General features: G+C 42.5%; 1 protein-coding gene across 1 annotated transcript in view; it reads right to left on the bottom strand.

Moving 5' to 3' along the window:
* Window positions 1-25,798, bottom strand: part of NCS1 (neuronal calcium sensor 1) — a 153,860-nt gene that overhangs the window by 14,856 nt on the left and 113,206 nt on the right. Inside the window, exons 3-7 of the mRNA XM_073600492.1 lie at window positions 16,317-16,455; window positions 10,771-10,849; window positions 6,325-6,413; window positions 2,502-2,579; window positions 1,054-1,174 (exon numbers count right to left, since the gene is read on the bottom strand). Of these exons, the coding sequence (XP_073456593.1) occupies window positions 1,076-1,174; window positions 2,502-2,579; window positions 6,325-6,413; window positions 10,771-10,849; window positions 16,317-16,455 (484 nt within the window). The 3' untranslated portion in view covers window positions 1,054-1,075. The remainder of the gene's footprint in view (window positions 1-1,053; window positions 1,175-2,501; window positions 2,580-6,324; window positions 6,414-10,770; window positions 10,850-16,316; window positions 16,456-25,798) is intronic.

Genomic DNA, 25,798 nt, shown 5'->3' on the forward strand with positions numbered 1-25,798 from the left:
CCGGTACTGGTCAGAGATTGTAGAAACACTTAATAAAGTATTCTCCCTAGAACTTAAAATGGAACCGAAGCTGTGTATTCTGGGGGTAGGGGAGGATATGGCCATTGGAACCTGTAAATCTACAATAGTTCAGAGGTGCCTATTCCAGGCAAGAAAACTTATAGCCCAAAGATGGCAGGCAAGAACCCCCCCACAGATAGATGAGTGGTGTAAAACAGTGACTGAAACAATGTGGAAGGAAAAAACAGTATATATAAAAAGGAGGAACCTAAAAACATTTAAAAAACTTTGGATTCCCTGGTTGGAGGAAATGGGATACATACTATAGTAAATTAAGAGATAACGCCCTTACGAAACAGGAAGCTTAATATTGGGGATGTAGGGGGGGGAGGGGGAGGGGGGGGTGAGAGGGGGAGGGGGGGTGAGTAAGGGAAAGGGGTAAGGTAGATAAAATAACAAAGCACTTTTTTCCTTTTTCGATACGGGACTTTTTATGTACATCTAATGTGGAGGATTGAATTGTAATGCATCACTGTAAGGATATAATGCACTGAGATGTATTTATGTTTGAACTTTAATAAAAATGATTGAATTTAAAAAAAAAAGAATACTTTTCTATGTTTTTAAACTTTTTTATTGGAAATTTGTAATAAATAGATAATTTTTGTGAGACCGTCTCTTTCTGGTACCAGTGAAGTTTGAAACAAGTAGAGGTTTTTTGGTGGATTTAACCCTAATTAATATTATTTATCACGCAAGACTCCAATGGTGCAGGTGAAGGGGCATTCAGAAAAAGCCAGGAACTGCTAACACATCTTCTTTGTAAACATCCGACAAGTGCAGCATTTAACCTGCAACTGAAATATTACTTTTGGTGGACCAATCCTGTTGATTATGTAGAGTTTTATAAATGAATCCTCAAACTATAATAGTATTTTTGCATTCAGACACGTAAGGCTTTCAGAAGAATTATTGAGCCAAGGTTAGCACAGACAGATCTGATCCTAGTTGCGGGTTATATAGTAAGTTTTAAAGTTTGCCTTAGCTACCTACATACAGCTGTGGTGGGTGATCCCTATACCAATCCATCATATAGAGATAGTGCCTGAACAATCGAGGGGTCTGCCTTTGATCCTTCTTGAAATTCCTGCAGAGTCAATTTACCATCAGAGTTCTGTAAGAAAAAATAATAGTAAGTAACATAAAAAAAAAGGAAAATCACAAAATAATAGTAAGTAACATTAAAAAAAAGGAAAATCACAGGGTGTCTTCAAGGAACACATATGACATAATTATCATTGCAATGTGTATCTTAAAGTGACCCATTCCTTTGTTTATATGGGGAAAAGTAAGAGATTCACTTACCTTCCCCCTCTCCAGAAGTACATACTTACCCTTCCTCACTCCTGTGCGACTCCATTCAGCTGCCAGACCCAAGGAAAGAAAAGCCCATATAAGCTTCAAACCTTGTTTGAGCTTACACAGGGCTAGAGATTCCTTCCCTGGACCCATGTGACTGCTTTTCACCAATCAGGAGGCACCTAACATGGTCACATGAGTGGGAGAAGGTGTGAATCCCATCAGCTGAACAGATCGGTGGGTAAGGAAAGCCAAATTGTGCTTCTGGGGGGGAGGCACTTGGTGAATCTTTTACTTTGCCCTACATAGGTAAAGCAGATTTTTATTTAAGAGCAGAATACCACAGCCAAGTTATCTTCCTGGCAATGCTTGCTACCTGGCTGTTGTGCTGACTCTTTTGCTTCATAACTTCCAATTCCCAAACCCAGCACAAGTATACATATCAGAAATTCTGTCCTCATTCTGGCTTTCCTGCTCTGGATATGTATGACAGATCTAGGACTTAGAAAGCATTGAGGCCTGAGATGGCCAAGCAACTGGCATTTTCAGAAAAAGGTCAGCAAATGCAGCCTCCATATTTGTCTCATTTCAGATTACTAACTCTAACAGCAACACAGTGCAAAGACTGGTAGCATACAGTAACCAATATCAGCGGCCAATCACAGATTAGCTTTTATTAATAAACGCTGTTATTGTCATTAAAAATGGTGCTGGAAAAACAGCCAATTCTGGGATGATCCAGTTTATTGGTGTTTTAGCATAAATACAGGTTGATGATATAGGACAGCATTTTATTTGATTGTGGCCCAATAAGGCCTGGTTCACACCTATGCGTTTTTAGTGCTTTTTGCAGAAACACACTACAGTCCATTTAACATGGATTCTCAAGGGGCACGTTCACATGTATGCTTTTTTTCAGCTGCTGCTTTTTGGAAAGGGTCAGGCACTTTTTTAAATGCAAAACGGTGCTTTTTGGCTCAATAGACTTCAATGGAGAAGCTGCAGAAGAGCATGTAGTGCGCTTTTTGCCGTGATTTTGCTTTTTTAATCTGCCCAACAAAAGCAAACTGCATTGGTGTGAACCAGGCCTAACTGCAACCCTTGCTGCAATTATCTTATAACATACTGCCCCTTCCTCTTACCTTGTCCATCATTGCAAAAATCCGGTCCACCCTCTTCTCTGGAGTGTTTTCCTCCTCTGGAAGTTCCACTGTGTTACCCTGAAAAAAAACAAAAAAAAAAAAACACAAAAAATGAACTTCAAATGTATTCTCAGCAATAGGCTGCATTCTGTAAGCAGCATTACATTGTTCAATAGCTGGTCATTTGATTTTGGTTACATATTTCAGTGCTGACAATTTGGCACATTGTAGGTAGTAAAGCCCAATTCCTGTCTTTTTTTTTTTTGCTTTAGGCCAGGAGTCTCCAAACTTTCTAAACAAAGGGCCAGTTTACCATCTTTCAGACTTTAGGGGGGCCGGACTGAGGCCACTGAGAGTAGAAAAGGTCCTGAAATCAGTGGGAAAATCTATTTGGCCCCAAAGGGAGAAATTGTGTCCCATCATTGGTGTCATTGGGAGAAATTTGTGTCCCATCGTTAGTGTCACTGGGAGGAATTGCGCCCCTTCACTGGTGTCATTGGGTGGAATTATGCCCCATTGTTGGTATCAGTGGATGAAATAGTGCCCCAAGGGTCAGGTAAAAGCAAGCAAAGGGCCACATCTGGCCCCTGGACCATGGAGACCCCTGCTTTAGAACATGGGACAGGGTTAAAGTCTGTTGAATTTTTATTTCTGACTGTGTCCCCACTGAGTGAATTCCCCTCACTTCCTGTTCTGGTGACACTGTCACCAGAACTGATGGGGGCATTCCTCCAGGTGGGGACAGAAATGACAATAACACATTGATATACTGTATATTCTAAGTGCAGAGGTGGGGCACTTTTTCTTTATTCTGATTCCTACAGTCTGAAACAGCTTTTTTTAGTCCCTGTAACATCATCACCATGTTTGTAAAAACATTGCAGAAACAGCTGCTCTGTTCCTACTGATGTAGGCAGGGCTCCCAGAACTACATCTCCCAAGAGTCATTTCCCTATATTTAGTGTGTGTGTGTGCAGTTTCTTTGGAGTCAAGCAGTGGCGGCCCATCCATTAGGGGCGCTGCCCCCCCTATCCATGTGTCTGGCCCCCTGATCTACACGCATGAATTCCAATGGGGGGGGGGGCTGAAATAAGTGATTAGAGTCAGTTGTGTGAGAATAGAAAATTAACATTCGCTATTCTCACACTGATCCTCCTCCCGGGCCAATCAGGAAGCAGGTCCCGAGACCCTTCACCTAGTTGGCTGATAGGACAGGCAATCCTATTGGATGGCTAGGAGGAGGAGACGCACAGTGGAAGCTGCCGTGATGCAGAAGAGGAGGAGACACCCGCACGCCGCCTGTAGGAGTGCTGCCTGCCCATAAAAAAGCAAACTAGATGGGGTGGGGACAGCATTGTTATACTGGAAAGAAACCAATGTATGCATGTGCAAAAGGACAGGGAGGTGTGGGGAATAGGTGGAGTTCTGTAGTCCGGCAGGTTGGGATTTCTTTGTAGTATAGGCACTGTTGTCAGCCCAAACTGGAACTTAGGAGCACACAGGATTTTTGTCAGAGCAACAGATTTTGCACTTGCTGGAGTTTTTAAAGGGATTAAACAAGAAGTGTGCACGCAAAGGACAGATATCTTTTTTTTTTTCTACCCCAACATATACTTTAACTTCACTGGCTGTGCTATTTGGAAGAGCTGGCTGAACTGAATTTCAGTTATTTTTGTTGGTGAAAGTGTTTGTATATATAGGTCGGTCCATATATATGTGGGCACAGGCACAGTTGTAGTTTTTTCAGGTATTTACCAAAACATATTCAAGCTTTAGTTATATAATGGATATGGGCTGAAAGTGCACACCTTCAGGTTTAATTTGAGGGTATGTACATCAAAATCGTAGGAAGGGTTTAGGATTTACAGCTCTTAAGAATAGCCCCCCCCCCTTTTTCAAGGGACCAAAAGTAATTGGACAATTAAATCAAAAGATATTTCATGACCAGGTGTGGGCTACTCCATCAATTAAGCAGGTAAAAGGCCTGGAGTTGATTTGCATTTGGAATCTATTACTGTGAACCTACATCATGCGTTCAAAGGAGCTGTCCATGCAAGTGAAACAGGCCATTGTAAGGCTTCAAAATCTAAACAAATCCATTGGAGAGATAGCAGCAACTTTAGGAGTGGCCAAATCAACAGTTCTGAGGAAAAAAGAACACACTGGTCAGCTCAGCAACAAAAAAAGGCCTGGACGTCCACAGAAGACAACTGTGGTGGATGATCGCAGGATCTTCTCTACGGTAAAGAAAAACCCATTCATAACATCTAGACAAGTGAAGGACACTCTTCAGGAGGTGGGCGTATCATTGTCAATGTCTACAATCAAGAGAAGACTTCACGAGAGCAAATACAGAGGGTTCACCACAAGGTGCAAACCATTCATAAGCCTGAAGAATAGAAAAGCCAGATTAGACTTTGCCAAAAAACATCTAAAAAAGCCAGACCAGTTCTGGAAAAGCATTCTTTGGATGGATGAAGCTAAGATTAATCTGTACCAGAATGAGGGGAAGAAAAAAGTGTGAAGGATGCTTGGAAGAGCTCATGATCCAAAGCACACAACGTCATCTGTAAAACATGGTGGAGGCAGTGTGATGGCATGGGCATTCATGGCTTCCTGCGACACTGAGCCATTGGTGTTTATTGATGATGTGACAGGGGACAGAAGCAGACGGATGAACTCTGCAGTGTTTAGAGCTATACTGTCAGCCCAGATTCAGCCAAAGGCAGCAAAGTTGATTGGACAGAGCTTCACAGTACATATGGAAAATGATCCAAACCACACTGCAAAAGCAACCCAGGAGCTTTTGAAGGAAAAGAAGTGGAATATTCTGCAATGGCCGAGCCAATCACCTTATCTCAACCCAATTGAGCAGGCATTTCACTTGCTGAAGGCAAAACTAAAGGCAGAAAGACCCACAAAGAACCAAGGAAGACAGCTGCAGTTAGAGCCTGGAAAAGCATCAGAAAGGAGGAAACCCAGTCTTTACTAATGTCCATGGGTTCCAGACTTCAGGCAGTCATTGCTAGTACAGGATCCTCAACAAAATATTAAAAATGAAAATTTTATTTATGATTATATTTATTTGTCCAATTACATTTGAGTCCCTGAAAAAGGGGGGGCTGTGTATAAAAATGGTTGGAGTTACTAAAATTTGTACTTGATATTTATGTTCAACCCCTTCATTAAAGCTGAAAGTCTGCACTTCAAATTCATTTGGATGATTGTTCAATTTTGTTCGGGTGGCATATAGAGCCAAAAGTATGAAAATTGTGCCTGTGTCCAAATACCGGTATATATGCACCTAAGGGCTCTTTCTCACGGGGCGGATCAGTGATGATCCGCCCCGTGAATATCCGCTTGCTCAGCGGGGATCACTCCGCCGATCCCCGCTGAGCAGGAAGATGACAGGTGCATCGTTGCACACTGTGCAGCAGCGAACCTGTCAGAGCGCCGCTCTCCCCTATGGGGGGATCGGATGATGACGGACCGTAGTGTCCATCGTCACCCGATCCGATAACGGATGGAAAAGTAGGTTTTTCCTCCGTTACACTTTTCGGATCGGAGCGGGTTGGATGTCAGCGGACATGTCACCGATGACATCCGACGCTCCATAGAGATTCATGTATGTCCGTTTTTCATCCAAAAACGGAAGGATGAAAAACGGACATACGGATCGTTAGTGTGAAAGAGGCCTTACTGTATGTATTTCAAATGTGTATTTAGCCATATGCATGAATTTCAACTTTTTTTTTAATAATAATTCAATTTTTTTTGCATTTGGATTACGTGATTTTTTTGGATACATTCAATCCAAACTTACCACCATCTGGTAAATTGCATCCACAATATCCAGCATCTCGTTTCGTGTGATGTAGCCGTCATTATCCAGGTCATACAATTTAAATGCCCCTAAATGAAGGAAACAAAAGTCATTCTCGGACACAAACCTCTTTTCTCTAATCATATACTGTATAATATCATAGATAATTTGACTGTTAAAGATCTTTTATTTGTCAGATATGCACATAAATATGAACATTTCTAAATGATGCGATCTCTGGGATAGCAGCCAAGAACAATGGAGAATCAGCTAAACATTTCTCACGCAGTCTTTGTTGAAATGAGTCAATAAATTATAACAGACTGGAAAATCTCCCGGCAAATCCAACTGTCAGAGGATCTCATTATTCCCCCAGAGGAGGTGAAAAGGAGCCTAGTTATAGCAAGCCTCAACTAAAATAACTGCAATAATATAACTTCATTTATAACCAATTACTGCAAAGACTATTTTTTTTTCTTGAGGAAAAGGAATGGAAACTGATTTTACTGCAATCTGCGACACCATTGGAAAGTGTTTCTGTCCAGGTGAACAAGGATGAGCACAAGTGGTGTCACTGGGGCAAAAAGGCACAATAAAAAAAAAATCTGTGAGAGTTTATAATGTTTCTCTATGGTATTAAAATGTGTTTTTGCTGCTGTGTCTGTTTTCCCATTGGAGATATTCCCATCATTGTACTGGGACAGGAAGTAAAAGTAATTCTCTCCAATGGGGACACACTTTTCAAAGCTAAACAAAGTGCTTTCACTCTTTGCCTATAAAATCTTTTTAAAGAGACCCTGTCACCAGTTAAAAAAACTGAATGTTAAAGGCATAGAAAAATCAAGTATTTTAAATATTTACTTACAATTTTTTTATGATTCCATAAATGATTTTTAATTTACTTGTAATGTGTCTCTGAACTTGTCAGCAAGTCTGTATGCTTTAAAAGAGTCAGTTCCTTAGCACAGCCTCCTCCCTCCTTGCCCTGTCCGAGTAGATCAATTCTCTCTGTGCTGGCCAAGCTCCTCTGGCCCACCCATCACCTCCCTACATAACTTTTTATGTAGCTGATGGGGAAGGAGAGAAGGGGAATACTAGAGAGTGTCATTTGAGTGACAGCATGGAGTCTGCTGGGGCTGCTAACATCACATCCAAGGTGGCATCCCCCAGCATCAGTCTCGGGGTGTCTACACAAGGGAGGGTTTTTACAGGTAAAGAAAATGCATAAAGCCTGTTAAATACACCGATCAGCCATAACGTTATGGCCACTGACAGATAAAGTGAATAACCTTAACCTTTTCACGCCTAAGCCTATTTCTGACAGTTGTTGCTTACAAGTTAAAATCAGTATTTTTTGCTAAAAAATTACTTAGAACCCCAAAACACTTTATATATTCTACCATAGCAGAGACCCTAGAGAATAAAACGGTGATCGTTGCAATATTTTATGTCGCACAGTATTATTTGTGCAGCGGTCTTTCAAGCGCATTTTTGGGGAAAAAAAGACACTTTCATGAAGCAAAAATAAACTAAACAGTAAAGTTAGCCCAATTTCTTTGTATAATGTGAAAGAAGATGTTACGCCGAGTAAATAGATGCCTAACATGTCATGCTTTGAAACTGCTCACACTTGTGGAATGGCAACAAACTACAGTACCTAAAAAATCTCCATAGGCGACACTTTAAAAAAAAAAAAAAAAATGGTTACCAGGTTAGAGTTACAGAGGAGGTCTTTTGCTAGTATTATTGCTCTCGCTCTGACCATCGTGGTGATACCTAACATGTTTGATTTGATCGCCGTTTACATTCGCAGGCACGACTTATGTATGCGATTTCTTTGTTGCGTGAGCACGCAGGGACGGGGCGCTTTAAAAAAATGTTATTTATTTTTTCTTATTTATTTATTTTTTTACATTGTCCCTTTAAAAAAAAAAATCTGATCACTTTTATTGCTGTCACAAGGGATGTAAACAGTAATAGGTGGTGACAGGTACTCTTTATGGAGGGATCAGGGGGTCTAAAACAGGGGTCTCCAACCCCCGGGCCGCGGCCCACTACCGGTCAACAGCCTGTTTACAGGCGGGCCGCAAAGTCTGCACAATCTGAGGTGCGGCGGGCGAGCAGAGAGATCACCGCCAACACCGCACTTCCACCCACACAGCCTGGCCGGTATACTGTTGGGGGTGAAGCAGGCGAGCAGAGAGATGACATCATCTCCCACCGCCCGCCTGCATCACCGCTGTTCTGCCCACACAGCGCGGCCAGTATACTGTTGGAGGTGAAGTGGGGAGCAGAGAGATGACATCATCTCTCACGCCCGCCCCACATCACCGCTGTTCTCTCTCATGCGGAACCCACCACTCCACTGCACTGCCTCTGTGCTTAGTGACAATTTGCATCTAGGAGGCAGGAGACAGTGGCATGTGCAATCTGCATCTGGTGGCTGTGCAAATCTGCATCTGGTGGCATGTGGCAAGTGACTGTGGCAATCTGCATCTGGTGGCATGTGGCAATCTGCATTTGGTGGCATGTGACTGTGGCAATCTCCATCTGGTGGCAATCTGCATCTGATGGCATGTGACTGTGGCAATCTGCATCTGGTGGCATGTGACTGTGGCAATCTGCATCTGGTGGCATGTGACTGTGGCAATCTGCATCTGGTGGCAGGCGATGTGGAAAGTGGCAATCTGGTGATAGGCACCGTAGCAAGCTGCATTATGGTGAGTTGAACTATTTAATTTTATATTACAATATAATAATAAAAATAATGTGCTTCAATCATCCTGACATGATATTAACCATGGTGTTGTGATGATTGAAGTGCAAACACCAGCCTTTTTCTGACAAATCGGGCGCAAAAAAACGTATCATTACCCAGGCCACCACAATCTTGTTACAAAGACATCTGAAAGTTGGTGGGATATATTACGCAGCAAGTGAACATGTTGTCCCTGAAGTTGATGTGTTGAAAGCACAAACAAATGGTCACCACAGTTTGTTGTGTATGGGGATGGGCAGCCACAGACTGGTCAGTTCTTCATGCTGGCCCGTGTCCACAGCCAAAAGTGCCTACAATGGGCACATGAGCATCAGAACTGAATCACAGAGCAATTGAAGAAGGTGGCCTGGTCTGATGAATCAGGTTTTCTTTTACATCATGTGGATGGCCAGGTGTGTGTGTGTGTATCACTTACCTGGGGAAGAAATGGCACCAGGATGCAGTATGGGGAAAAAGGCAAGCTGAAATAAAGAGAAGAAAGGAGGGCGCATCGACCTTGTGCACTACCAAAGATAAAATGTATTAAAAAGTGTAACAGCAATAGTAATACTCACAAGCAAATGTGATAAAAGGGCTTTTCAGCAAATGGAACCGTGTCTCTAGACACCTGCAACCTGGACCGGGTGTTAGTGGGGACCAGATAAAAAAGAAAAAAACAAAAGCGGCTGTGGCTCTAAGGAAGAGGGTCCTCCCTCGAAGCGCGTAAGCCGTTTGCAATGCCATCTGGTCCCCTCTAACACCCGGTCCAGGTTGCAGGTGTCTAGAGACACAGTTCCATTTGCTGGTGTACTGATGAGCCTTTTTATCACGTTTGCTTGTGAGTATTACTATTGCTGTTACACTTTTTAATACATGTTATCTTTGGTAATGCACAAGGTCGGTGCACCCTCCTTTCTGCTCTATATGTTTCAGTTCTAAGGATACCCATTGTTCTGAGGAGGGCAGCAAGGCCATTGACATTCCATATTCTATCCAAAGGGTTGGCCGCACCACCTACCTAAAGACTAAGCCCCCAAGCACAGGAGATTGTGTTGTAAAAAAGGCAAGCTGGCAGAGGCACTGTGTTGCTTTGGACAATGTTCTGCTGGGAAACCTTAGATCCTGCCACTCATGTGGATGTTACTTGACACGTACCACCTACCTAAACATTGTTGCTGACCAATAACACCCCTTTATAAAGTGGTTTTACCTGATGGCGGTGTCCTCTTTCAGGAGAATAATTCACCCTGCCACACGGCAAAAACAAGTGACAAATGATTTGAGGAACACAACAAGTTTGAGGTGTTGAATTGGCCTCCAAATTCTCCAAATCTCAATTTAATCGAACATCCGTGGGATCTGCTGATCTGCTAGAAAACAAGTCCAATCCATGGAGGCCCCATCCCACTACTCAGAAGACTAAAAGAATCTGCTACTGATGGCTTGGTGCTAGATACAACAGTATACTTTCAGAGGTCTAGTGAAGTCCATGCCTCAATGGGTTAGGGCTGTTTTGGCAACCAAAGGAGACCTACTCAGTATTAGGTGGGTGGTCCTAAAGTTATGGCTGACAGGTGTATAATCTTATCGGAAGATTTTTGATGAATTAAAAAATCTTGTGGTAGGGCCTCTTTCAATAGATCAATTTGGCAATATACTGTATATACTGTGCAAGCTAGGGGACTTACATCTCAGCTTCTCATCCAAGGTCCCGCGAGAAGTGACAGATAAAGCCTGGATAAATTCTGCAAACTCGATCCGTCCATCCTGCAAAAAGATAGTAAGGTAATCATGCTTCTGTCTCAGCAGATTTATCTGTGCCCTTATCTACAATGCATTAAAGTGGTTCTAAAGTCTGGGTGCTTTTCACCCTAATGCAGTCCCTGCATTAAGGTACCCCACACCACACTACCTGTCCACCCCCCCCCCCCCCCACAACACTTACCTGACACCTCTCATGATCCAGCACTGTCCCCACCAGCACCCTCATTCTCCCCTCTTCCTGAATTCAAAGGCTTCACATTGGCTCTTGTTGCTGTCAGTCAAATCCTATGAGGAGGGAGCGGGGGGGGGGATGTGGCCAAGCTGCATTCTGTGCATATATGGCTTGTGGCTTGGCAGCGTGCCCACATGGGTGCCCCTCAGCACACAGCTTGCTATGGGGGCATTCGGAAGAGAGGAGGATTAGAGAGCACTGGTGGGGGAAAAAAAAAGTAGAGGTATGGAGCCAGCTGTGTGCAATATCGTTGCGCAAAGCAGATAAGTATATTATGTTTTTAGAAAAAATTTTAAAAAGTTGACTAAAGTGTTACTAAACCCAGGACCCTGCATTCACTATATCTGGTCTCCCACAGTACACGGAACATGGAAATGCAATTATTTTAGTAAATATAAACTGCCAAATACCTTTTCTCATCAGCAGTATATAGCAGTCTTGTGACTTCTATCAATTTGGTTAAAGCTTGTAGAAGGAGTTTTCATTCTCCCACGATTGTTCAATGAGAATGCAGGACCCCTGATCCCCTGTCTGGACAGTGTTGATTGGCCCTGTGCTGATCACATGCACTCTCTCAAGGAAAAAATAACTCTCTAGTAACACACACACCAAACTGAGCATGTGCAGCCTGCCCTCTGACTCTGTAAATATCAGGCTATTTTTTTGGAGACATCCTTTTTAAACAATGCAGAGGATTAACCTCTTAGGTTCCACAGTGAGTATAACAAGCATGCTTTAATGCAGGGGTCTCAAACTGGTGGCCCTCCAGCTGTTGCAGAACTACAATTCCCATTAGGCATTGCAAGGCTGAGAGCTACAAGCATGACTCTGATAGGCAGAGACATGATGGATTTGTAGTCCCGCCAGTTTGAGACCCCTGCTTTAATGCATATACAGAGGAAAATAAACACAGCACCTCCTCTCACCCTGCACCCAGAATGCTGGAATCCACCCGCACTAGCTGTCAGCTGCACTTCAGAGACACGGACGTTTAGGAGAAAACCACCCCCGGATTTTGCTGCAGGATTACAATCATGCTTGTGTTTATGCTCCCTTTGTGAGTAGTTTCACTTTTGACTTATCATTAAATGGTTTAGCAATACTGCACTTAGAGGCGCTGTGTTTCTTTTCCTTTGTTGCATTGCAGACACTGCTTCTAGCTCTTTACACTGGCTGCCCTTAGTGCTGGTACATGGACTACTCTCCCTCTTCATCTTAGAGTCTGTTCCTATGGACTTTATCCCTCTTATTGAGTGACTTTTTTAATCACATTTATTTGATCTGTGCAAACCTCCAGGGTCTCTCCTCAAATGAGCGCTGAGTTTATTTTTTGTCTGTTTTTACTGCATATACAGAGCACTAGCCGACCAGCCGCCGTCGTTATATGGCGGCAGGTTGGCTCTCCTGGGCAAATCGCCATAGCTATACGATTGCCCTTTAAATAGCCTTAGCAGGCGCACGTGCCCGTCGCGTGACGTAAGAGCTGATGCACGTTCCCGGCATCCGAGATCGCTCCTGAGAGAGACAGAATGGGGGATCTGTCAATGTAAACAGACAGATCCCCGTTCTGTCAGGGAGAGGAGAGAGATCTGCTGTTTCTAGTGATTAGAAACAGAGATGTCTCTCTACTCCCAGTCACTATACTCACTCCCCCCACAGTTAGAAACACCTCCCTAGGACCCCCTTAACCCCTTGATCGCCCCCTAGTGTTAACCCCTTCCCTGCCAGTGACATTTATACAGTAATATGTGGCTATTTTTAGCTCTGATCGCTGTATAAATGTCAGTGGTCCCAAAAAAATGTCAAAAGTGCCCGATCTGTCCGCCACAATGTCGCGCTCCAGCTAAAAATTGCAGATCGCCGCCATTACTATTAAAAAATAAATTAAAATGTCATAAATCTATCCCCTATTTTGTAGACGATTTGTTGCGATCATTTTTACCAAAAATATGTAGAAGAATACATATTGGCCTAAACTGATACATTAGTTTTTTGTTTTTTTTTAATTGGGGCTTTTTTTTGTTTGTAGCGCAAAAAATACAAATCGCAGAGGTAATCAAATACCACTAAAAGAAAGCTATATGTGTGGGGAAAAAAGGACATCAATTTTGTTTGGGTACAGTGTCGCACGGCTGTGCAATTGTCAGTTAAAGTGACGCAGTCATAAAGGGCAAATCCTTCCGGGACTGAAGTCGTTAAAGGGGTTGTAAAGTCTCAAAGTTTTAGATTAAGTTAAGTTTTGCATTAAGGTAAAAAATGTTTAGGTGTGAGCATCGCCCCCTCAGCTCCAGTTTACTTACCTGACACCTCGATCGATCTAGCGCCATGCACGTCTGCAGATCTTTTCCCCCCTCACTTCTGGGTCTCGCTGGCTTTGCTGGGGCACCAGGAGTCATTGGCTTCCAGTGCTGTCAATCAAAGCCAGTGACGAAGAAGCGGGGGCGGGGCCCAGTCCCGCTGTCAATGTCAAGTGAGGCAGCAGAGGGACTGGGCTGTGAGCACGCACGAGTGCCCCCATGGGGGCACTGGCCAGAGAGGAGGGGATAGAAGCGCCGGGGGGGGCATGGTTGACCCGAAAAGAGTAGGTTCCCGCCCGAGTAGGTGAGTATAGACATGTTTGTTATTTTTTGATATTTACCTTTACAAACCCTTTTAATATCACTTTGCTTGAATATTTCTAATGGATCATTCTATTATAGCTGGATGCTGATGAACTCAATCATCCATGTTTTTCCTATATTGCTCCTGTAATCCAGCCAGGAGATTTCTGCACTGGAATTCCTGTCTCTACCCCTTGCTAAAGTGTAAAAGTCACTCTTCCTGCTGAACCTTCTTCAATATATAATAAAAGGAGACATGAAATGTAGTAGTGCATCCTCGTTATAATGAGTGTGGCAGGTGGGCGGAGCTGGGAACTCTGATGCAGAAATGCCCTGAGAGATATAGGAACTAGTGAGTGACTCCAGCATAAGCTTTAATTGGAGCAACCCATTAAAGAGAACCAGTCTTTACAAACCACAGGGGACAAATTCACAAGCATGCATATGCTGGAACCAGTGCATATAGCATGTATTACTGTTTTTACATGCCTCAAATCTACGTTGTTGTGTGTCTTTATGTGCAATAGACATAGCACACGTAACCAGCACAATGTTGACTTTCTCAAGGTCAGCTTCCTTTGTATACACGCATCTGGGACTTTACTGCCCCCCCCCCCCCCCCCATTCCAAGCAGAAGGAGGGACACAGACTGTGCTTAAGTACAAAGACGTGACTGGTTCTCTTTATTCTTTACACTATCCCAATCATTAAGATCCGTGTCTTTACTTGAGAAAGTCGCATGATTCGCTTTGAACATACCATAATGATCACTATACAAAAAAGCAAATTGAAACGCAAAGCTTGTAATCATTGCACCTACACAAAACAAGCAAAGTAAATCTGTGCTGTCTGTGCTGTGAGTAAATAAACCAGTTATACCTAAATTAATAAGGATAAATGAATCATAATGCACGCCGCATACTTGTTCTTGCTGTAACTACCACCGCAATATATAATGTAATAAATTAGGAATTAAACGTGTAATTGGCTGAAGGGCTCGGGAGAGCCCTGGGTGCAGCAGAAGACATTAAGTATAATTGTAAGATTTTCTACGCATTCTCCAAGGAATGTAGTCATAATAAGTGAAAATACAGTAACGTACTTGCTGTAAAGAGATACAGCTCTGGGGACAGCGCCTGAGCACAAAGGTCAGGAGAAAAGTGCCAATATCAAATATTCAGCTATGGTAAAACTGTGCCATTAAAGTGATTAAACTTCAGACATGAAATATGCACAAAGCATATCCCTCTATAGTGTGCACTTGTACCATTCCAGAGCACTAAGTGTATTTTCTGTCTGCTGCCTCATTACACAGCTATCAGCATGAATCACTTCTGATAAGTTTTCCTGACACCAAGAAAAAAAAAAAAAAAAAAGGTGACAGGGGGGGGGGGGGGGGGGACCTCCAGCACACAGTCTGTGATTGACAACCTCAGCTCTGATCTTATGTGCTGCGTGAAGGGGGGTGTATCCCTTCCCTTCAGTTAGCTCTAAGAGTTCTCCTCACTGGCTTCTGCAGAGTGTAATTTCAGCTCTCCGTCCCTTTTTTTCTGACAGCTCTGACAAGCTTTATAAATTTTGCACTTTGAATGGATGTAGAGAAGAGAAGACTGTAGATAAACAGGTACAACTTACAGGAGGATTTGTTTCTGTGGATCACCTGAGGACAGTCACTTCACTGGGCATATGGAAGGGTTTACATCTACTTGTAAACTCTTATTTTCCTCATATTTCTCTCCTTACAGGTTTCCTTTGATATCAAGGTATAGCAGTTTTGCTTCAGTTTTATTTTAATTTTATACCGACAGGTTGCCAATCTTTGTTTTATAAATGAGCTTCTTCTACATAACAAAAAGTTCCCATAGCACTAAACAGAGAGCATAGTATAAGCAGTTCCCTTTCAGGCAGACTGTCTCTAACTGAAAGTTTAAAGCTGAACTGTGGGATAAGAAAATATTGTACAAGAGTCATGTATACTCCCCCTGATGGGTATTTTTTCTGCGCAATAATCCAGTGCGATACTTTGCCTCTGTGCAGGAGCTCCTGTAATGAAGACCAGTCAGTCACTGCTGCTCCCTCTCCTTGTGCAGGGGGACTGGTCTTGTCTCCGCCCCCTCCTGTAGTTATGCGCAGGCAGCCTGTAGTGGGTGGGGCCTGCTGCGTGCCTTCCACAGCTCTGTTCCCTGCACCGGCTATACGCAACAGTGATAATATCATGGCTACTTTTACTGCTAAGATAATATTGTTAATACAAGGATTTATCTTTTATGACTACTAAGGAATATATTTAAATGAATGTTTTTGTGCCTCGAGTTCAGCTTTAAGTCGTTCCCTTGTGTAAATTTTAGCTTGAGCTATTGAGCTATTTTAAAAACAGGCATTTAACAACAAAAGGGAGCAAGGAAACATGAAAGGAAGCTGGAAGCACCACCCCCTGGCTACCTGTTAAAAAAAACCATATGCAATATTTATTGGCTTTCCCTGCGAGTACTTTCCACTAAGCCCTGTCGCCTCACACTATTGGCTCATGGCTATGATGAGCCACACTGGAATGTGCAGGAGGTATGAAGATGTGGGTTTTGCTGTCACAATGGCCCAGCATTCAAGTGAAAAGTACATAGAGCGTACATTTACTTACTTTGTTCTCGTCAAAAACATTGAAGACAAATGTGGCAAATTTAGTTGGGTCTCCAAAGGGGAAGAACTGTTTGTAGATCTTCTGGAAACCGGCAGCATCCAACTGGCCACTGGGACAATCTTTGATGAAGCCTTTATACCTGCAGATAGAAGACAGGTCCATTACAGGAGCTCAGATAATGACACTAAGGCAAGCTTTTCCCAACAGACTCATCACATATGGCCAGAAGACAATGGACTTACAGTACATACAGAACTGGTGGGTTATAATCAGGACAGCTTGGGTGGTAAATGAAGGCCTATTGGTCAAAAGCATTCATGTTCAAGGCGATTGATAAAAAGTTAAAGTATGCTTTCAAGCTGGAGCACTCTTGAAATGATTATATTTCATTTAGGATTTTTCTTTGTGCTTTCAGGAGAACATTGTAAAGGCCACATACCCGAAAAGTGCACCCAAGCCTAAAAAAGAATATATCAGCAGACACAATACCGACGTTATAGTCCATGATAGGTAATATTATACTTATTATAGATAAATTGAGACCATTATTGATTTTGACGGCCTTCATGGTCAACCAGTTGCCAGCCAGAGGAACATGTCGTATGTAAAAGACATCCAGGAATCTTTACATGAGCGGCCAGTGGGGGAAAAAAAAAAAACAGGTGGCAGAGCTGCAGTTTTACCACCTCAAATTCCTGAATTCTAACATTACAGCCTGACAGGGCACATGCCACTGAGTGATGCTTTGTAATTGCAAAAAAAAAAGAAAAATCAACCACACCTATTATTATGCATTAACACTATAGGCGCTTTTGATAAGCGTCAGTATTTTGAGCAAGTGTGAACAAGCTCTAATATAGTCTGGTCATGTCCTTGCCTCCAGCTTGTGATTGTCTCAACCCTCTGGTCACTGTGTTCTCTCCTCCTATCTGCATGTCCCTTGTCAGTACCTGTGCATGTCGCAGAGCCCATCTGGCCTCAAAAGGCACTGTGTATAGGGGATTGCAGGAAGCTAAAACCAAGCCAAATCAGGTGCTTACACTTGATTGCATTTAAAAACACATCACATTTTTTAATGAATATACAGTAAAACCTTGGTTTGAGAGTAACTTGGTTTGAGAGCGTTTTGCAAGACAAGCAACATTTTTTAATAAATTTTGACTTGATATACAAGCAGCGTCATGTCACAACTGAGTATAAAAGAGAAGAGAGGCGCCTCTAAGTGTAGCAATGAATTACATTTAATGAAGGTACAACATTTAGCAACATATTGCTACACTTAGAGGCGCCTCTCTTCTCTTTTATACTCTGTAGCTCCTGCTGGATTTTGCTTCTAATCCCCTTGTGGAGGCTTCCATTTGTGGATGGACATTTTATGGTTACACAACCTGGTCACATTGCTATATTCTTTTTATATGGACTATAAACGGAAGGACTTATGAATAAATGGTTGTGGAACGAATCATTTGAATTTCCATTATTTCTTATGGGGAAATTTGCTTTCATATACAAGTGCTTTGGATTACAAGCATGTTTCTGGAACAAATTATGCTCGCAATCCAAGGATTTACTGTATAACTGCTTTGTATTGTATTTTGTAAATGCTTTAAGGATAACGGAGGACCTCAGCAAAGTCGCAGCGTTTCATGGTTGATAACTGCAGTTAAGCGATTCATTCATGTATAGCCAAAAACTGCCTTTAATTAAGCCGGCACATCAGCAATCAATGACTAGATTTTTTTTATTTTTTTAATGTGACCCCATCATTCATATCAGCTTTTATTGCAAAGGTGCACTTGAACAGCGATCTCTGGATTTCAGCTGGCTGCTGATGGTCCACATCTCCTCTGCAGGTATTATAAATCAGAACCAGTAACAGGTTTATTGCACCTCCTAATGAATATTTCTACTACCATCCCCATTTTAGGATGGTATTAAACACAAGTCATAGTGTCAACCTCTATCCTTTGTTTATTATTGGTTAAAATGTTCATTGCCAGCCCCAGAGGTGAGGCCACCGCCTCCCAATGCCCCAAAGTCCTGCTAAGATTATTACATAGCTTCTTCCTCCATGCAAGCTTGGCTTTCCGAGTCTTGCCTTTTCCCTTCCAAATGCTAATTAAATGTGAATCTGGATCACTCCCAATTTCACCCCAATTAACACAAAAGCTTGTGTACACGTTCCAAAAGAAAGCGAAAAATACATACAAGGTCTGCCAGAGCTTTCAGAACGCTCTCTATGTGGGCGTACAGCAGTCTGTCCGTCTGTGGCTTTGTTTGGATCAGCCTGTGCAGTTCCTGTAAGAATATACCTGGTACCGTATATATTATAATATATATAATAATCAGCATGTGTTTGTAAATGGATGGGAAACCTCTGGAGTAGATACTAGCCTGCAGATTGTATCTGTATAGGCTTTTGTATTTGTAGTAGATACAAGATTGTGGACGCACACAGAACTAGTAATATTGTATACATGGACAGTAATGTTTAAAGGAACTGTAACCTGCAGGATTTCAGTTTAACCATGTATGGTATAAATATACAAAAGCTAAGCATTTTTTCCTAGACTTCTATAAATTTGTTAGATGCACGCACATTTGCACTTTGCTTCACTCACAGATGGGTCATTTGTTTAGGCAGCTTGAGCCACCAGGTGGTGCCTGCAGGCAGCCCATGGGAGCAGTGCCGGGACAAGGTCATCCAGCACCCAAGGCAAACATGTCAAACTCGGCCCCCCTTTTCCCTTAGAGTGCCCCCATCCCTGCAGTAAACCACTGCTCCCAGGCCCGCCGTCGCTCCTGCCCACCCCTTGTCCCAGCCCTGCATGGGAGTGTATGAGGGTGTGATAGCTGCACAGGCACAGCCGCTCATCCTAAATTAACAGACGTGCAGGTGCACACTGTCTGCGTTTGGGGCCACTTACCCAACAAGTCTGTTAAATTAGGAGGACGGGTGTCTCCGAGCAGTCACTGCGTCTCCAAACTCTCACGCGGGCTGCCTGTGTGTAGCACCTGGCAGCTTAAGCCGCATAAATACACGGCCCATTCATGGTCTACGAGCCTCAGCGCCCGTGTTAATGAAGCCTTATTTTCGCCTTTCTTTCACTGCACGACACACAGTAAAGTACACCAGTTTTAGTTTAAAAGAAAATCACTTCTAGTAAACACTATTGTAGATTCTTACTTGATGCTGTTTTGTAGAGACAGGCCCTGATATAGTGCTGACAATTCACACAGTACTTTATATATTGTACATTCAGGCCGGGTTCACACTGGTACGACATATGCTCCGACTTTGGGAGCCCATCTCGCATGACGTGTATAAATCAATGGTTCCCTATAAGAGCCGTCTTAACTGGTCCGACACAAGAAAGTCCGACTAAGAAAAAGGTCCCTGCACTACTTTGGTCCGACTTCAGCCCATTGAATATCATTAAAGTCAGATCATCATTCTAACTCAGGGGTGTCAAACTCAATTTCATCGTGGGCCACATCAGAATTATGATTGTCCTCAAAAGGGCCGGTTGTATCTGTAAAATTAGAAGTCCAATGCATCCCCTCCCCTTACATTAGATGTCAAGAGCCACCCCACCATCAGAAGTTGAATACCCTACTCTCCCTAACATCACAGTGCACCCCCTTTCCTTATGCTGCTGCTGGGATGAAGCTGGATGCATTGTTTGAAAGCAGAAAGTAGGGGTCTGGAGGAGGACCAGAGGAGGGTTGGAGCTCTCCTGCAACTGCAGGTGTGAGGGCCACATGAAATGGCTTGGAGGGCCGGATTCGGCCCACGGGCCTTGTGTTTGACACCTGTGTTCTAACTGATCTGACTTTGACATGCGACTTGTGCTCTGGGAGTCTTGAAGGGGAACCCCATGCCAAAAAAAAAGGCGTATGGGTATGGATCTTGAGGGGTGTTCTATCAGGTGGATGTCAGGACTCTGTGCAGGCCAGTCAAATTCCTCCACTCCAAACTCGCTCAGCCTTGATCTGTGTACTGGTACGCAGTCATGCTGAAACAGGAAGGGTCCATCCCCAAACTGTTCCGACAAAGTTGGGAGCATGAAATTGTACAAAATGTCTTGGTATGCCGACGCCTTAAGAGTTCCCTTCACTGGAACTAAGGGGCCAAACCCAACCCCTGAAAAACAACCCCACAACATAATCCCCCCTCCACCAAATGATTTGGACCAGTGCACAAAGCAAGGTCCATAAAGACATGGATGAGCGAGTTTGGGGTGGAGGAACTTGACTGGACTGTCCTCAACCTGATAGAACACCGTTGGGATAAATTAAAGTGGAGACTGCGAGCCAGGCCTTCTCGTCCACATCAGTGCCTGACCTTACAAAATGCACTTCTGGAAGAATGGTCAAACATTCCCATAGACACACTCCTAAACCTTGTGGACAGCCTTCCCAGAAGAGTTGAAGCTGTTATAGCTGCAAAGGGTGGGCCAACTCAATATTGAACCCTACGGACTAAGACTGGGATGCTATTAAAGTTCATGTGTGTGTAAAGGCAGGTGTACCAATACTTTTGTTAATATAGTGTGTATATTGTGTGTGTGTGTGTATATATATTATATATATATATATATATATATATATATATATATATATATATATATATATATATATATATATATATATATATATATATATATATATATATATATATATATATAATGTTTGCAAAATAGACATACACATGGATTGTTATAGAATACAAACATGGCAAAGTAACACAGTGGTCAAATAAGTTCCAAAGATAAGTAACTTAATCCCTTCAATACCGGACGCTTTTACTCCCTTCCTGCCCAGGCCAATATATATCTACACAGTATTTATAGAGGCCAGGCTTCTATTTAAATGACCATGTGAAGACGTGTTTTTGGGTAGATGGACAGTCTAACACAAATCTTCTTTGTGTATTGATCCATTTCCTTCCGTACACGTCTTCCATCCCAGCAGCACCAGAAATGTTTCCTTCTTTAGGGCCTGTTCCCAATTGAGCCCAAAGCATGGATTTTTTTAGGTTTCTTTTCCTTTAAATGTGACGCAGATGTTCCTGGGGTGAGTAAAACAGGATGCATTGAGTGTGCAAGTCATGCTGAATACATCATTTGTGTATATGGTAACATGGTTGCGTATAATGTATGTATAAAGCCAGCAGAGGAGACGGGGATTCTGGGAGGAGGCAGAGATCGCATGCTATCAGTAAACACAGCTGGGATCCCACAGTCTCCGAGAGACGAGAAATTATCTCTTCAAAGAGGCTTCATTAGAACTTTCTAACGAGATTCCCTTCTCAATTAGCAGAAATTCAGTATGTGGCATTTACATTATGCCAGAAACTGCACGAACGGTGTTTCTATAAGTGGAAATTCCGTCTGGGCACAAGCCGCTGTCGTGTCGTTAAAGAGAACCAGTCATGGGCTCATGCAAGAATCCAGCTATCCGATCTTAAACTGCTAGGAGAAAGTCAACATTTACTTATGGAAAATGTATGTTTATCTTCAAGGGGGTAACTATTATGCCCCGTACACACGATCGCGGACATTCCGACAACAAAATGTTTTTTTCCGAAGGATGTTGGCTCAAACTTGTCTTGCATACACACGGTCACACAAATATTGTCGGAAAGTCCGAATGTCAAGAACGCGGTGACGTACAACACGTACGACGAGCTGAGAAAAATGAAGTTAGCCAGTGCGGTTCCTTCTGCTTGATTCCGAGCATGCGTGGACTTTTGTGTGTCGGACTTGTGTACACACGCTCGAAATTTCTGACAACAAGTTTTGTTGTTGAAAAATTTGAGAACCTGCTCTCAAACATTTGTTGGCAGAAAGTCAGACAGCAAATGTTCTATGGAGCATACACACGGTCGGACTTTCCAACCACAAGCTCACATCCAACATTTGTTGTCGGAAATTCCGATCGTGTGTATGGGGCATTGCTGTAGCAGACATGAACTGCTATGGGGCACAGTGGTTTTGTATATACATTAGGGGAACAAATATACCATTTAGTAACCTCCAGTGAAAGCAATGTTGTCCTATCAGACCACATCACATATTTTATAGGCTTGTTTTTCTCTTTTAACCTTCATTTACACTTGAAGGCTAAGTTAACCTTTTTTTTGGTTCTAAATTCCAGCTTCCCTATGTACCAATATAATATTAATGTACTTATTTTGCAAAAATAAAACAGCTTTCCATTTATTCTACACAGTCCTACCTCACTGTCTGTATAGCTGTTTCAAAAAACACTGCTCCATTACTTCTGCCTTACTTCCTGGGCAGACTTTAGGTCATGACACAGGAAGGAGTTGACCAGCTGAGGGTAGAGGATGCAGGGTGTGTGCCAATGAGGTCAGCTGGTTAACTCCTTCCTGCTTCATGACCTAAAGTCTGACCAGGAAGTAAGGCAGAAGTAATGGAGCAGTGTTTTTTGAAACAGCTATACAGACAGTGAGGTAGGACTGTGTAGAATAAATGGAAAGCTGTTTTAGACAAAAGTAATCGAGCCATGTGTTTAAACAGCTATGAAGAGAGTGATGTAAGTCTGTGTAAAATAAATGGAAAGCTGTTGTTTTATTTTTGCAATATAAATACATTAATGTTCTATTGCAGGGATATGCAATTAGTGGACCTCCAGCTGTTGCAAAACTACAAGTCCCATCATGCCTCTGCCTCTGGGTGTCATGCTTGTGGCTGTCAGAAGTCTTGCTATGCCTCATGGAACTTGTAGTTCTGCAACAGCTGAAGGTCCGCTAATTGCATATCCTTGCTCTATTGGTACATAGAGGAGCTGGAATTTAAAAAAAATTAAAAAGGTGAACTTAGCCTTTAAACGTGGTATTTGTAGGCGATTCTGGGACTTTGTGTGTTTTTGCATATTTTTAGGAATGAAGTGCCATACAGAAGCTCCTTTGGGGCAGGATCAAACATTTTTGGCCCTATAGACTTAATACAGAAGCGCCTGAAAACGCACCTAAAACACGTTTTTTCACACGCTCCTAATTAAGTCAAAAGGGACAAAAATTCCCATTCTGTTTTAACCTTTTCGCTGCCAGAGCAGTTTTTGCATTTTTGCACACGTTTAAAAAATTATTTTAGGCCTGAAGATTACATAAAACCCCCAACCATTATATATTTTCTAAAAGTAGACACCCTAGAGAATAAAACAGTGGTAGTTCCAATTTTTTATGTCACTTGATATTACTGCAAAATTTCAGTAAAGAAAACACAATAAAAAGTCAATTAGGGGAAAACAAACACAATAAACTACCCAAAATTTGGTAAAATATAAAAGACAAGGTTGCACCGAGTAAATAGATACCCAATTTGTCAAACCTTAAATTTGTGTGCACCTCTGAAATGGTGACAAACTTCAATACCCTATATTTTCTATAGGCGATGCTTCAAAAGTCCCCTATAGGTCATCAGTTTAGTGTTACAGAGGAGGTTTGGTGCTAGAATTATTGCTCTAACTCTGGCGTGTGCGGCGATATGTAACATGTGTATCACATTTGACGTTTTTACGCATAGGCGCCCCTGAAGCATGCGTTTACGTTCATACATGTGTATAAGTGGGGGTGGAAGGAGGTTTTTTTGGGGGGGATTTTATGTGCTTGAGTGTAATATGTAACTTTTGCTTAACTTTTTTTTTTTTAAGTCTCCTATGTGTTGATTTTTAGGTGACAGGTTCTCTTTAGTGTGACATACAGGCATGTCTCCTCTGGGCTGGTGAAGACGACTTGCTAAAGTTCAAACCAAGCATCACAATGGCAAAGAAACTGGATTTAAGTAACTTTGAATGTGGCATGGTTGTTGGTGCCAGATGGGCTGGTCTGAGTATTTCAAAAACTGCTGATCTACTGGGATTTTCACGGACAGCCATCTCTAAGGTTTACAGAGATTGGTCCAAAAAAGAGAAAATAACCAGTTAGTGGCAGTTGTGTGGACAAAAATGCCTTGTTGATGTCAGAGGAGAATGGGCAGACTGGTTTGAGATGATAGAAAGGCAACAGTAACTCAAAAAAACCACTCGTTACAACCAAGGTATGCAGAATACCATCTATGAATGCACAACACATCGAACCTTGAAGCAGATGGGCTACAGCAGCAGAAGACCACACCGGGTGCCTCTCCTGTCAGCTAAGAATAGGAAGCAACAATTCGCACAGGCTCACCAAAATTGGACCATAGAAGATTGGAAATGTTGCCTGGTCTGATGAGTCTCGATCTCAGCTGCGACATTCAGATGGTAGGGTCAGAATTTGGCGTAAACAACATGAAAGCATGGATCCATCCTGCCTTGTATCAACAGTTCAGGCTGGTGATGGTGTAATGGTGTGGGGGATATTTTCTTGGCACACTTTTGGCCCCTTAGTACCAATTGAGCATCGTTTAAACGCCACGGCCTACCTGAGTATTGTTGCTGACCATGTCCATCCCTTTATGACTACAGTGTACCCATCTTCTGATGGCTCCTTCCAGCAGGATAATGTACCATGTCACAAAGCTCAGATCATCTCACCACTGGTTTCTTTAACAATGTCACAGTGACAATGAGGTCACTGTACTCCAATGTCCTCCACAGTCATAAGATCCAATAGAGCACCTTTGGGATGTGGTGCAATAGGAAATTCGCATCATGGATGTGCAGCCGACAGATATGTCAATATGGACCAAAATCTCTGAGGAATGTTTCCAACACCTTGTTGAATCTATGCCATGAAGAATTAAGGCAGTTCTGAAGGCAAAAGGGGGTCCAACCCAGTACTAGCAAGGTATACCCAATAAAGTGGCTGATGAGTGTATATATTTAATGATGTATTAATGAATACCGAGCTTGATAGTTGTGTCTCTTTTTTATCTGCCCTCAATTTACCTTTAAAAGTCCCTTTTTTTACATTTTAGTAGTGCAATGTGTTTTATCTCAAGAAGATTTTGATGACATCCTAATAAAACAGCATCTCTGTGCACCGTTGTATGAGGAATGTTTCCTTGCTACTTCCTGTAACATGAAGGATGCACATAGTAAGCAGATGGCCAACAGCATGAATGAAATTCACTTTCCAGTTCCTTTCAGTTAACAGCAGGGGGCTGTGACCAATCTGTTCACTGGAAAAAAAAGGACTACATATAAAAAGCCAGCAAAACATGGGGCAGCCCCAGAGCCAGAGAGCAATAGGACTGCACTGCACAGTTAAGTAAGAGAGGGTTAGGCTCAGTGGAATTTTAAAGTGACTTTTGTTGAGCAGGGTGGAAATTTGCGGCCAGATGTGGTCACTGTTCGGGTATTAATTCAGCTGCAGCTGTCTAATGACAACAGTCAGACAAGGTGATTCCTCCATCCACGCTGTAAGAGTGAATGGGGGAATCGACCAATTTTTAATCGAACAACTGATTTCCAGTGGGCTGAATAAGAGAAAATGCGACGTGTAGGACTAGTTTAGTGGTGGTTTTTTTAGT

This window comes from Aquarana catesbeiana, linkage group LG09 (genome assembly GCF_042186555.1).
Source record: "Aquarana catesbeiana isolate 2022-GZ linkage group LG09, ASM4218655v1, whole genome shotgun sequence".
NCBI lineage: Eukaryota > Metazoa > Chordata > Amphibia > Anura > Ranidae > Aquarana > Aquarana catesbeiana.